Here is a 13,307-nt window from a genome sequence, read left to right as displayed (position 1 = left end):
GTTGTTCTATTTATATGAGTAATATCTTTTATGGTCATGCACCCTTGAAGAGTGGTCTATTCTTATTGAATCTCGATAGTAGTAATACACATATTCATAATGTAGAAGCCAAAAGATGCAGAGTTGATAATGAAAGTGCAACTTATTTGTGGCACTGTCGTTTAGGTCATATCGGTATAAAGCGCATGAAGAAACTCCATACTGATGGACTTTTGGAACCACTTGATTATGAATCACTTGGTACTTGCGAACCGTGCCTCATGGGCAAGATGACTAAAACACCGTTCTCCGGTACTATGGAGAGAGCAACAGATTTGTTGGAAATCATACATACCGATGTATGTGGTCCAATGAATATTGAGGCTCGAGGCGGATATCGTTATTTTCTCACCTTCACAGATGATTTGAGCAGATATGGATATATCTACTTAATGAAGCATAAGTCTGAAACATTTGAAAAATTCAAAAAATTTCAGAGTGAAGTTGAAAATCATCGTAACAAGAAAATAAAGTTTCTACGATCTGATCGTGGAGGAGAATATTTGAGTTACGAGTTTGGTGTACATTTGAAAAACTGTGGAATAGTTTCACAACTCACGCCACCCGGAACACCACAGCGCAATGGTGTGTCCGAACGTCGTAATCGTACTTTACTAGATATGGTGCGATCTATGATGTCTCTTACAGATTTACCGCTATCATTTTGGGGTTGTGCTTTAGAGACGGCCGCATTCACGTTAAATAGGGCACCATCAAAATCCGTTGAGACGACGCCTTATGAACTGTGGTTTGGCAAGAAACCAAAGTTGTCGTTTCTTAAAGTTTGGGGCTGCGATGCTTATGTGAAAAAACTTCAACCTGATAAGCTCGAACCCAAATCGGAGAAATGTGTCTTCATAGGATACCCAAAGGAAACTGTTGGGTACACCTTCTATCACAGATCCGAAGGCAAGACATTCGTTGCTAAGAATGGATCATTTCTAGAGAAGGAGTTTCTCTCGAAAGAAGTGAGTGGGAGGAAAGTAGAACTTGACGAGGTAACTGTACCTGCTCCCTTACTGGAAAGTAGTTCATCACAGAAAACTGTTTCAGTGACACCTACACCAGTTAGTGAGGAAGCCAATGATAATGATCATGAAACTTCAGATCAAGATACTACTGAACCTCGTAGATCAACCAGAGTAAGATCCGCGCTAGAGTGGTACGGAAATCCTATTCTGGAAGTCATGCTACTAGATCATGATGAACCTACGAACTATGAAGAAGCGATGGTGAGCCCAGATTCCGCAAAGTGGCTTGAAGCCATGAAATCTGAGATGGGATCCATGTATGAGAACAAAGTATGGACTTTGGTTGACTTGCCCGATGATCGGCAAGCAATTGAGAATAAATGGATCTTTAAGAAGAAGACTGACGCTGATGGTAATGTTACTGTGTACAAAGCTCGACTTGTCGCAAAAGGTTTTCGGCAAGTTCAAGGGATTGACTACGATGAGACCTTCTCACCCGTAGCGATGCTTAAGTCCGTCCGAATCATGTTAGCAATTGCCGCATTTTATGATTATGAAATTTGGCAGATGGATGTCAAAACTGCATTCCTGAATGGATTTCTGGAAGAAGAGTTGTATATGATGCAACCGGAAGGTTTTGTCGATCCAAAGGGAGCTAACAAAGTGTGCAAGCTCCAGCGATCCATTTATGGACTGGTGCAAGCCTCACGGAGTTGGAATAAACGTTTTGATAGTGTGATCAAAGCATTTGGTTTTATACAGACTTTCGGAGAAGCCTGTATTTACAAGAAAGTGAGTGGGAGCTCTGTAGCATTTCTGATATTATATGTGGATGACATATTACTGATTGGAAATGATATAGAATTTCTGGATAGCATAAAGGGATACTTGAATAAAAGTTTTTCAATGAAAGACCTCGGTGAAGCTGCTTACATATTAGGCATTAAGATCTATAGAGATAGATCAAAACGCTTAATTGGACTTTCACAAAGCACATACCTTGACAAAATTTTGAAGAAGTTCAAAATGGATCAAGCGAAGAAAGGGTTCTTGCCTGTGTTACAAGGTGTGAAATTGAGTAAGACTCAATGCCCGACCACTGCAGAAGATAGAGAGTATATGAAAGATGTTCCCTATGCATCAGCCATAGGATCTATCATGTATGCAATGCTGTGTACCAGACCTGATGTATGCCTTGCTATAAGTTTAGCAGGGAGGTACCAAAGTAATCCAGGAGTGGATCACTGGACAGCGGTCAAGAACATCCTGAAATACCTGAAAAGGACTAAGGATATGTTTCTCATATATGGAGGTGACAAAGAGCTCATCGTAAAAGGTTACGTTGATGCAAGCTTTGACACTGATCCGGACGATTCTAAATCGCAAACCGGATACGTGTTTACATTAAACGGTGGAGCTGTCAGTTGGTGCAGTTCTAAACAAAGCGTCGTAGCGGGATCTACATGTGAAGCGGAATACATAGCTGCTTCGGAAGCAGCAAATGAAGGAGTCTGGATGAAGGAGTTCATATCTGATCTAGGTGTCATACCTAGTGCATCGGGTCCAATGAAAATCTTTTGTGACAATACTGGTGCAATTGCCTTGGCAAAGGAATCCAGATTTCACAAAAGGACCAAACACATCAAGAGACGCTTCAACTCCATCCGGGATCTAGTCCAGGTGGGAGACATAGAGATTTGCAAGATACATACGGATCTGAATGTTGCAGACCCGTTGACTAAGCCTCTTCCATGAGCAAAACATGATCAGCACCAAAGCTCCATGGGTGTTAGATTCATTACAGTGTAATCTAGATTATTGACTCTAGTGCAAGTGGGAGACTGAAGGAAATATGCCCTAGAGGCAATAATAAAGTTATTATTTATTTCCTTATAATCATGATAAATGTTTATTATTCATGCTAGAATTGTATTTACCGGAAACATAATACATGTGTGAATACATAGACAAACAAAGTGTCACTAGTATGCCTCTACTTGACTAGCTCGTTAATCAAAGATGGTTATGTTTCCTAACCATGAACAATGAGTTGTTATTTGATTAACGAGGTCACATCATTAGTAGAATGATCTGATTGACATGACCCATTCCATTAGCTTAGCACCCGATCGTTTAGTATGATGCTATTGCTTTCTTCATGACTTATACATGTTCCTATGACTATGAGATTATGCAACTCCCGTTTACCGGAGGAACACTTTGGGTACTACCAAACGTCACAAACTGGGTGATTATAAAGGAGTACTACAGGTGTCTCCAATGGTCGATGTTGGGTTGGCGTATTTCGAGATTAGGATTTGTCACTCCGATTGTCGGAGAGGTATCTCTGGGCCCTCTCGGTAATACACATCACATAAGCCTTGCAAGCATTACGACTAATATGTTAGTTGTGAGATGATGTATTACGGAACGAGTAAAGAGACTTGCCGGTAACGAGATTGAACTAGGTATTGGATACCGACGATCGAATCTCGGGCAAGTAACATACCGATGACAAAGGGAACAACGTATGTTGTTATGCGGTCTGACCGATAAAGATCTTCGTAGAATATGTAGGAGCCAATATGGGCATCCAGGTCCCGCTATTGGTTATTGACCGGAGACGTGTCTCGGTCATGTCTACATTGTTGTCGAACCCGTAGGGTCCGCACGCTTAAGGTTACGATGACAGTTATATTATGAGTTTATGCATTTTGATGTACCGAAGGTTGTTCGGAGTCCCGGATGTGATCACGGACATGACGAGGAGTCTCGAAATGGTCGAGACGTAAAGATTGATATATTGGAAGCCTATATTTGGATATCGGAAGTGTTCCGGGTGAAATCGGGATTTTACCGGAATACCGGGAGGGTTACCGGAACTCCCCGGGAGCTATTTGGGCCATAGTGGGCCTTAGTGGAAAAGAGAAGGGGCTGCCCTAGATGGGCTGCGCCCCCCCCCCCTTCCCCTAGTCCTATTAGGACTAGGAGAGGTGGCCGGCCCCCTCCTCCTCTTTTCCCCTCCGAGGAATCCTAGTTGGACTAGGATTGGAGGGGGGAATCCTACTCCCAGAGGGAGTAGGACTCTCCTGCGCCTCCCCCGCTTGGCCGGCCAGCCTCCCCTCCTCTCCTCCTTTATATACGGAGGCAGGGGCACCTCTAAACACACAAGTTGATCCACGTGATCTATTCCTTAGCCGTGTGCGGTGCCCCCTGCCACCATATTCCTCGATAATACTGTAGCGGAGTTTAGGCGAAGCCCTGCTGCTGTAGTTCATCAAGATCGTCACCACGCCGTCGTGCTGACGAAACTCTTCCCCGACACTTTGCTGGATCGGAGTCCGGGGATCGTCATCGAGCTGAACGTGTGCTCGAACTCGGAGGTGCCGTAGTTTCGGTGCTTGATCGGTTGGATCGAGAAGACATACGACTACTTCCTCTACGTCGTGTCATCGCTTCCGCAGTTGGTCTGCGTTGGGTACGTAGACAATACTCTCCCCTCGTTGCTATGCATCACATGATCTTGCGTGTGCGTAGGAAATTTTTTGAAATTACTACGAAACCCAACAATCCCTTCTCGCCGTTCTTGTTCAACATGGTGGTGGATGCCCTGGCCGCCATCTTGAATAAAGCCAAGGCTGCTGGACATATCCGTGGCCTTGTCCCGCACCTAGTACGAGGGGGAGGAGTCTCCCTTCTCCAATACGCGGATGATGCCATCATTATGGTAGAGGGTTCCTCCCTGGAGATCTCTAACCTGAAGTTCCTCCTCCTGTGCTTCCAACAAATGTCGGGCCTCACCATAAACTTTGATAAGAGCGAAGTGATGGTACTCGGTTACCCCTTAGAGGACGCACAGGCTATTGCTGACCGACTTAATTGTCGGCTGGGTTCTTTCCCCACGACCTATCTGGGGATCCCCATTAGTGATTCGCGCCTCACTGTGGCGGATCTTCGCCCCACGGTGACCCGTGTGCAACATCGCGTTGAGCCCTGGAAAGGGCGATGGTTGTCGAAGGCGGCTCGTGTGATCCTTATCAACTCTTCGCTTGCTAGCCTCCTTTGGTTCCTCATGAGCTTTTATAGTCTTCATGAAACTCTTCATCAGGAGCTCGCCAAATACCAATCTAGATTCTTCTGGGCTAGGGAGGAGGGTAAGCAGAAATACCACATGGTCAGCTGGCCAGATATTTGCAAACCCAAGGACCAGGGCGGTCTAGGGATTTTGTCCTCCCGGCGCATGAACATCGCCCTCCTAACCCGCTGGCTCTGGCGCATTGCCAATGGGGATGGAGGCCTCTGGCTTACTATCATCCAGAACAAGTACCTGCGTGGGCAGCCTCTCGCATTCTGCCAACGCTCAGGAGGTTCCCAGTTTTGGCAGGCCGTCGTCCAGCTGCTGCCTGTCCTGCGTATTGGCACATCCATCTCGGTGGGCACTGGATCCTCGACCTTGTTCTGGCTGGACAGGTGGCTTGGGGACTCCCCCCTAGCCGCCCGTTTCCCAGTTCTCTTCGACATTGTAGTTGACCCTCGGGTCTCTGTCGAGTCGGCCCTTATTGACTTAGGGCGCCTCGCGTTCCGCTGCCCCTTTGGCCCTGCTGAGGTGGCAGCCTGGGATGCCCTCCTCCAGGACGTCGCCCTCCTCCCTATGGACGTGGCCGACTCTCCGGACGTCATCTCTTGGAGTCTGGATCCATCCAGCTGCTTCTCCACCAAATCCCTCTACGCGGCTATAGCCCCATCGACAGCCCCAGAGCCCTTCAGTTTGATTTGGGACATCCGCCTCCCCTTAAAGATCTGGATCTTCCTTTGGCAATGGATCCGCGGCCGCCTTCCGTCCGGCGTTGAGCTCCTTAAGCGCCATGGTCCTGGAGATGGGATGTGCCCTATATGTGGCACGGTAGAGGATGCTAACCACATCTTCTTCTCGTGCTACACGGCACAGTTTCTTTGGTCTTGTTTCCGCGAAACGGTAGGGGGACAGTGGTGCAACACCAACTTCCCTGACCTGCTTGCGGAAATTCAAGCCTCCCCCCCCCCCCTCGCTACAGACATATTAGATGACTGTGCGTTGGGGTCCTCGCCTGGACGCTGTGGACGGTTCGCAATAAGCTTGTCATTTAGAAGGTGCCTCTTCAGCGTGCTACTGACTCTCCATCTTTAAAATGTGTGGTTACTTGCAGCTCTGGCGGCCGCTTAGCCGCCCTCAGGACCGGGACGCCATCAACACCCTCCTCGCCAACCTTCGATCGATGGCCTTCCGCTTGGCGCCTCCGCTCCCGCCGCCACCCCCGGAGCCCGACTAGATGCAATGTCTCTCCTGGCGCGTGTGCCTTTTTGTGTGTGTTTGTAGGGCTTGTTAAGTTGTGCCCTCAACATTAACCCTTGGAGTACTTATTTGTCTGGACCTTGTGTGTGTGTTTGAACCTTGTTGGATGTTGGCTTGGGCATTGGCTTTATAATATAAAGCGGGGCGAGAGCCTTTTTGGGTAAAGAGAGAGCATTGGACACTTCTTTTTTCTGGCGGAAAGGAAAATAACATCAGTTAGCTTCAGATAGCACAATTCAGCGTGAATCGAAGCCACGCAGAGTAATTTCTGAATTCATCTTCTACCACAAAGGATGCCGCTGTACCAGTCTAAGCTGAACAGCTTCCGTTGTTTCAACTTTTGTCTGTTAAACATCCAGCCTGTTGCATAACTTCTACTAAAACATACTGTATCTATTCCCCTTTACAAACATCTGAGTCAACATACAAAGGATGTATTTTCCCTGTTATCCAATCCTTCCGTCCTAGAAATCTACACACAAATAATATACAGGCCAATATATTTTTTTACCAACACAGGAGCTTCATACATTTTTTAATGTGCCACAGTAATCATGCAAATCTTGTAGCCTGATTTCATGAAGGGGCCTGGGAATGAACGTTGAGCGGTTTCTATTTGTCAGTGCCTGATACACCTGCTGCATTGTTGGCCGGGATTTGGGATTGACTTGCAGACAAGCAAAGGCCACCAAGGCAACCAAAATGACATCCTTCTCCTCATGAATGGTTGACGGCGCAGCGATGCGTCGATCCAGGATATCGTTGAACTTCCCCGGCTGCTCTGTTCGGCAGAAGAACGGAAGGAGCAGATCACCTGGGTGCTTTCCCATCACAACTTCCAGCGCAACCACACCGAAGCTGTACACGTCGCACTTCTCGGTCAACACCATGGTGGATGACAATTCTGTAATAAAAAATCAGTATATCGAAACATAATCAGTTTTTGTTTCTCCCTTTCTGTACCATCGAAGGATATGGATGGATTAAGACCATCAATGAGTACCTGGGGCTATATAGCCACATGTCCCTGCGAAGATAGTGCTCCAGCTTGAGCAACCATGCTTCAGCTTCCTCGCCATGCCAAAGTCCGAGACATAAGCTTTATAATCTCGGTTCAGAAGAATGTTGCTGCTTTTTATGTCCCGGTGTACAATAGGATCATCGCAATCATGATGCAAATAGGAGAGAGCTTGAGCTACATCCGCCACAATAGCAATTCTATTTGTCCAGTCCAGCTCCTTTGCTAGATCTTGCTCGTGCAAAATGGATGATAAGCTTCCCCTCTCGATAAGGTCGTACACGAGGAATTTGCATTGGGAGTGTGAACAGAAGCCATACAACTTGACGATACATCGGTGCCTAATTTTCGTCAACACTTCAATCTCAGCGTGAAATGTTTCCTCGTCTCTGAATTCTTCCATTGAATGCAGGCGTTTGACGGCAAAGGTAACCCCGCCCTCAAGCTCAACTCTAAAGACAGTTCCATAGCCCCCAATGCCAATGCAATATTTCTCATCGAAATTTTCTGTTGCACCGAGTATGTCTTCGAATGCGATCTTTCCATCGAAATTCCATATAGAAAGTATATCTCCAGACTTTCTTTTGCTTTTACTTTTTACACACTTTTTTCTCCGACAAACAACCATGATGCTTGCTATTGAGAGGCAAGTGAAGGAAAAGGATGCAAAAAAAGCAAGAAGTACCATACGTGAATGTTTTCTGTTTAGGTGTTCCATGTCGAGCTTCGGTGTTTCACACGGTTTTAAGTCATAGGAATCGCCGCATAAATCCATATTATGGTCAAGTGAGATCAATGTTGCAGCGGTAGATGGAACTCTGCCAGCCAAATAGTTATATGATAATTTCAGTCTATACAGTTGCGTAAGATTAGAAAAAGTCGTTGGGATGGCACCATTTAAATTGTTTCTACTCAAATCTAGCTCATATAGATTGGTGAGATACCCAAGTTCTTGTGGTATTTCTCCTGTCAATAAGTTGTCTGATAAGAGTAACGATGATAAAAGGTGGCAATGTCCTATCTCAGGTGGAATGTTTCCTAGAAACAGGTTGCTACTTAGGTTCAGTTTTGTGAGCAGAACAAGAGATCCTAACTCTGGCGGTAATAGGCCATTAAGCTGATTGGAATCAAGTGACAGTGTTGTAACAGAGGTCAATTTCCAGAAGGTTGGAGGGATGGAACCATTTATTTGATTGTTAGAAAGATCCAAGAATTCTAAACTTGTTAGATTTCCTATGCTTCCAATGGAACCCATGATCTGGTTGTTGGAAAGATTCAGATGTGAGAGAAGAACAAGTGATCCTAACTCTGGTGGTAATAGACCATTAAGCTGATTGGATCCAAGTGCCAGTGTTGTTAGAGAGGCTAACTTCAAAATGGTCGAAGGGAAACCATTTATTTGATTGTTGGAAAGATCTAGGAAATGTAAACTCGTTAGATTTCCTATGCTTCCAATGGATCCTTGCGACAAAAAATTATAAGAGAGATCAAGTAGGGTTAGTTTTGTACAATTGCCCATGGATGGCGGGATAGATCCATTAAGAATATTGAAGGATAGATCCAAGTATTCGAGCTTGGCCAGAGCACCAATGTTTGATAGGATTCCGACTGAGAGGAGGTTATCATGAAGGCTCAAATCGACAAGATGGGGCAAATCTGCAAAGGAAGAGGCTCATCAAATTCCCTAGTCTTCCTATTGTACTAGGCATGGTAGAAACAAATTGTAGTAAAAGAGAGCGATGGAGGTTAGTTACTACAATTACCTAGAGATGTTGGGATAGATCCGGTCAGGTCATTGCTGGACAAAACCAAGTTTTCAAGCTTGGGCAGAGCGCCAATGCTTGATGGGATTAGGCCCGAGAGAGAGTTATAACCGAGCTTCAAATTGACAAGATGGGGAAAGTCTGGAAAGTGGAGAGGCTCATTAAATTCCCTAGTGTCCTTACTGTACTAGGCATGGTAAAGAAAAAATTGTAGTAAAAGAGATTGATGGAGGTCAGTTTAGTACAATTACCTAGGGATGTTGGGATAGATCCGGTCAGGTCATTGCCGGACAAATCCAAGTTTTTGAGCTTGGGTAGAGCGCCAATGCTTGATGGGATTAAGCCCGAGAGAGAGTTATAACCGAGCTTCAAATTGACAAGATGGGGCAAGTCTGGAGAGTGGAGAGGCTCATTAAATTCCCCAGTGTCCTTACTGTACTTGGCATGGTAGAGAAACAAATGTAGTAGAAGGGATTGACGGAGGTTAGTTTAGTGCAATTACCTAGGGATGTTGGGATAGATCCATTCAGGTCATTGCCAGATAAATCCATGTTTTCAAGCTTGGCAAGAGCACCAATGCTTGAAGGGATTGGTCCCGAGAGATTGTTGTAACTGAGGTCCAGATGGACAAGATGCGGCAAGTCTTGAAAGTGGAGAGGCTCATTAAATTCCCTAGTGTCCTTACTGTACTAGGCATGGTAGAGAAAAAATTGGGAAATCGACGGAGGTTAGTTTAGTGCAATTACCTAGGGATGTTGGGATAGATCCGTTCAGGTCATTGCCGAACATAACCAAGTTTTCGAGCTTGGCCATGGCGCCAATGCTTGATGGGATTAGGCCCGCGAGAGAGTTGTCACCGAGGTCCAGATAGACAAGATGGGGCAAGTCTGCAAAATGGAGATGCTCATCAAATTCCCTAGTCTTCCAACTTTACTAGGTATGGTAGAAACAAATTGTAGTAAGGGAGATCGAGGGAAGATAGTTTTGTACAATTGCCTATGGAAGGTGGGATAGATCCGTTCAGGTTGTTGATGGACAGGTCCAAGTATGTGAGCTCTGCAAGAGCCCCAATGCTTGAAGGGATTCCGCCTGAGAGGTGGTTGTTACGAAGGTTCAAATAGACAAGATGAGGCAAATCTGCAAAGTGGAGAGGCTCATCAAATTCCCTAGTCTTGCAACCGTACTAGGCATGGTAGAAACAAACGGTAGTTCGTACAATTACCTAGGGATGTTGGGATAGATCCGTTCAGTTCATTGTTGGATAGATCCAAGTGAGTGAGCTGGGAAAGAGCACCAATGCTTAATGGGATTGAGCCCCGGAGAATGTTGCGACATAGATCCAAGTGAGTGAGCTGGGCAAGAGCAGCAATGCTTGATGGGATTGAGCCCTGGAGAATGTTGCCACTAAGGTCTAGATACACAAGATGGGGCAAATCTGGAAAGTGGAGCCTGTCCAACATGCCAACAAGGGAAAACCCCACAAGCGAAATGTTGGACACAACTAGGGCAGCACCACCCTGGTCACGGCCACGAGGCAGCACGTTGTTGCCGCATGCAACGCCATCCCAGTCACAAGGGTTGCTTCCCTTTGTCCATGAGTCCAGGCGATCATTGGACCAACTGTTGAGGCTAGATTTCCATTGGAGAAGTGCGTCTGCTTGACGATCCAGTGACGAATGTGTAGAATTTGAGGCACAAAAAAGGTGTGGCAAGGCAAGCAGGAGCAGCAGCAGCTCGAAAGCAAGGAGAAGGCTCATGTTGTGCAGGTCTAGTTCATAAGTGAAGCTCCAAAGCACACACATTACATATAGTCTGCTGATGCCGTTGATAGTTCAAAAGAAAGTGATTGGGAGGCCTGCCGTGTAGACCATGCTCGGACAGATCGTGGAGCTGATTCACCGAAAGACCGCGTGCAAGACCTTCTAACATTCTGCTCCACACAAGCATGCATCATTGAGCAGTTAAAAAAACTGAATGACGACCAACGCCACCGAGTCCTGAATAGAGATTTATTGGGCGAATGTTGATTGACCACAACCTGTAATTACCAATTGAATCGCATTATTAAGAGAATGCGACTAGACAGCCGCGTACTCGCACTGCCACCTACCTCCCATCCGAAGTCCTCCCTGTTAACAACCTGAATGACCGCAACCTGTAGCAAGACCTTCTCACATCCTGATCCACACAAGCTAGCATCATTGGCCAGTTTTTCATTTTCTTCTTCAAAACTGAATGAAAGACAACCACTTCTGGGTCCTGAATACATCGTGCCGCTGCAGGCACAAGCTAGTTCTCGCTCCTCAGACAAGTCACAATCCTTCCTTGCACTCTAGGAACAATGCTGAATCGACAATCCGAGCCAAGGAATCGACAATGTCGACTGAACGCAACCTGTAACTAGAAACTGAATCGATTAATTACGCGAAAGCTACTTGCCTGAATTGGGCCAAGCCGCGTACTCGCAGTGCTACCTGCTCCTGGTCGTCGCACCTCCCATCCGAAGTCCTCCCTGTCAACAACCCGCTACTAATTCACTTGATCTGACATTGATTCAGTGTATCCATCGATTACAGTGTGTCCAAAGAAAGTGATTGCTAGGTTTGCCGTGTAGTGTAGGCCATGCTCGGCCAGATTGTGGAGCTGATTCCTCGAAAGACCGCGCGCAAGACCTTCCTACAATCTGCTCCACACAAGCTTGCATTGTTGACCATTATTTTCCTCCAAAACTGAATGTCTGAATGAAGACCAACAGTCGTGAGTCCTGAACTTTGTCTGGCTCTGGCGCTGCAGAAACAAGTCCTCACAAGCCACTTTCATTCCTTCCAGAATATGTTAAGGCAGGAGATCCAAGAGATTCAACATACCACATGCGATTTGTAGATCCATAACCTTTTTTCCTGGGGTACCAGATGCAGGATTTGTAGAGAGATAACCACCAAAGCTTGCAAAACGTCAACTAGCATGACAGACTACCAATACTGCAATTACAAACTTTTCATTAACGCTTCAGATGGCCATGGCGAGGATGATGATTCATCGCAACCTGTAATTACCAAATGAATCGAATTATTAAGAGAATGCGACTTAATTGAATTTGGGGAACCCGCGTACTGGCAGTGCTACCTCCCGTCCGAAGTCCTCCCCTCTCCGGAGCCGATTGAGGTCGGGCAAGGCGAACGGCGCGACCTGAGGCCGCTCAGTTGCATACTCGGCGGCGCTGGCGGAGGGGAGCTTTTCGATTTTGGGGTACCATTGCGAGGAGGTTAACAAAAAATTCTTTGCAGTGCAAGACCAAACCACACAGTAGAGTAGAATGTTTCTCCTAATTAGACCATGTTTGGCAAATCATAATTCATCCATCATTGGTTTTGGTCTTTCATTCGAACTCATCAACATAATTTGTTCTAGTGTATTTGATAGGTGTAGTTACTATGAAAATACATAATAAAACATGGGTCTAGACGCACCTTAATTGAAACAAAATAGCAAAAAAATCAAAAAAAAGTGAAACTTCCTCCGAACAAGCATTGCCCAGTTTATTACTCAGCTATAAATTTTCACGACAAAATTACTTTCGTGGTATTTGGAATGAATAAATATAAAACCGATACTATATTAAACTTACCATTCACACAATTTATACTTGCAATTTTGCCTTTCTTTTGCCAACAATACCACAGGAGTCATTTTGTTTTGAAACTTTGCACGTGAGTAATACACTAGACAATGCTTGTTCCGACAAGGTTTTACATTTTTTATTTTCTTTTACTACTATTTATTTATTTATTTATTTTGGCTAATCGGGTGCGCCTAGACCCATGTTCCAAAATCTGCACTATAGTTACTATGGCTATTTATTTAGGAAGAGTGAAAGTTCGTAGAAATCGCAAATTTAAAATAATTTTCTCAATGCTAACCTTTTTTGCGGGAAAACTTCTCAATGCTAACCTTAATGGTTAACAGTATGCAATTGTTCCATCTTTATATGCGGGGATCAATGCTTGAGTGAAATATCTGCAAATTTAGGAACTAAGAAATATCTGCAAATCTAAAATACATGTATGTCTACTTTTCTTCTCGAGACAAAAACTTCCAGCTGCTTATTGTGTTGTTCAGTGCATTCAATCTTGCTAAGAAAAGGAACAATGTCGATCTTTTTTTCTTCTTGCTCCATCTACTAT

At 45.2% G+C, this 13,307-nt stretch overlaps 1 protein-coding gene across 1 annotated transcript; it reads right to left on the bottom strand.

Moving 5' to 3' along the window:
* Positions 1–6,588: 6,588 nt before the first annotated feature.
* On the bottom strand, positions 6,589–10,880 carry LOC119319077 (probable leucine-rich repeat receptor-like protein kinase At1g35710). Its single transcript, XM_037593589.1, has 8 exons — positions 10,346–10,880; positions 10,114–10,260; positions 9,870–10,010; positions 9,626–9,766; positions 9,375–9,515; positions 9,124–9,264; positions 7,346–9,016; positions 6,589–7,246 (listed from the first exon to the last, which is right to left on the bottom strand). Exons 1-8 carry the CDS (start codon positions 10,878–10,880, stop codon positions 6,867–6,869), a joined length of 3,297 nt encoding a protein of 1,098 aa, XP_037449486.1. The 3' UTR covers positions 6,589–6,866.
* Positions 10,881–13,307: the final 2,427 nt, after the last annotated feature.

This window comes from Triticum dicoccoides, chromosome 1B (genome assembly GCF_002162155.2).
Source record: "Triticum dicoccoides isolate Atlit2015 ecotype Zavitan chromosome 1B, WEW_v2.0, whole genome shotgun sequence".
Taxonomy (NCBI): Eukaryota; Viridiplantae; Streptophyta; class Magnoliopsida; order Poales; family Poaceae; genus Triticum; species Triticum dicoccoides.
Note: the sequence above shows the minus strand (reverse complement) of the source record. Positions and strands in the feature narration are given on the sequence as shown.

What these genes read in the sequence shown, in the direction of transcription:
- LOC119319077 (XM_037593589.1), bottom strand. Translation starts at nt 10,880, where the DNA reads ATGAGCCTTCTCCTTGCTTTCGAGCTGCTGCTGCTCCTGCTTGCCTTG. An exon ending in ATCTATCCCAACATCCCTAG is followed by an intron (nt 10,261 to 10,345) that starts GTAATTGTACGA and finishes TCCACTTTGCAG; the next exon opens with ATTTGCCTCATCTTGTCTAT. An exon ending in CCCACCTTCCATAGGCAATT is followed by an intron (nt 10,011 to 10,113) that starts GTACAAAACTAT and finishes TCCATTTTGCAG; the next exon opens with ACTTGCCCCATCTTGTCTAT.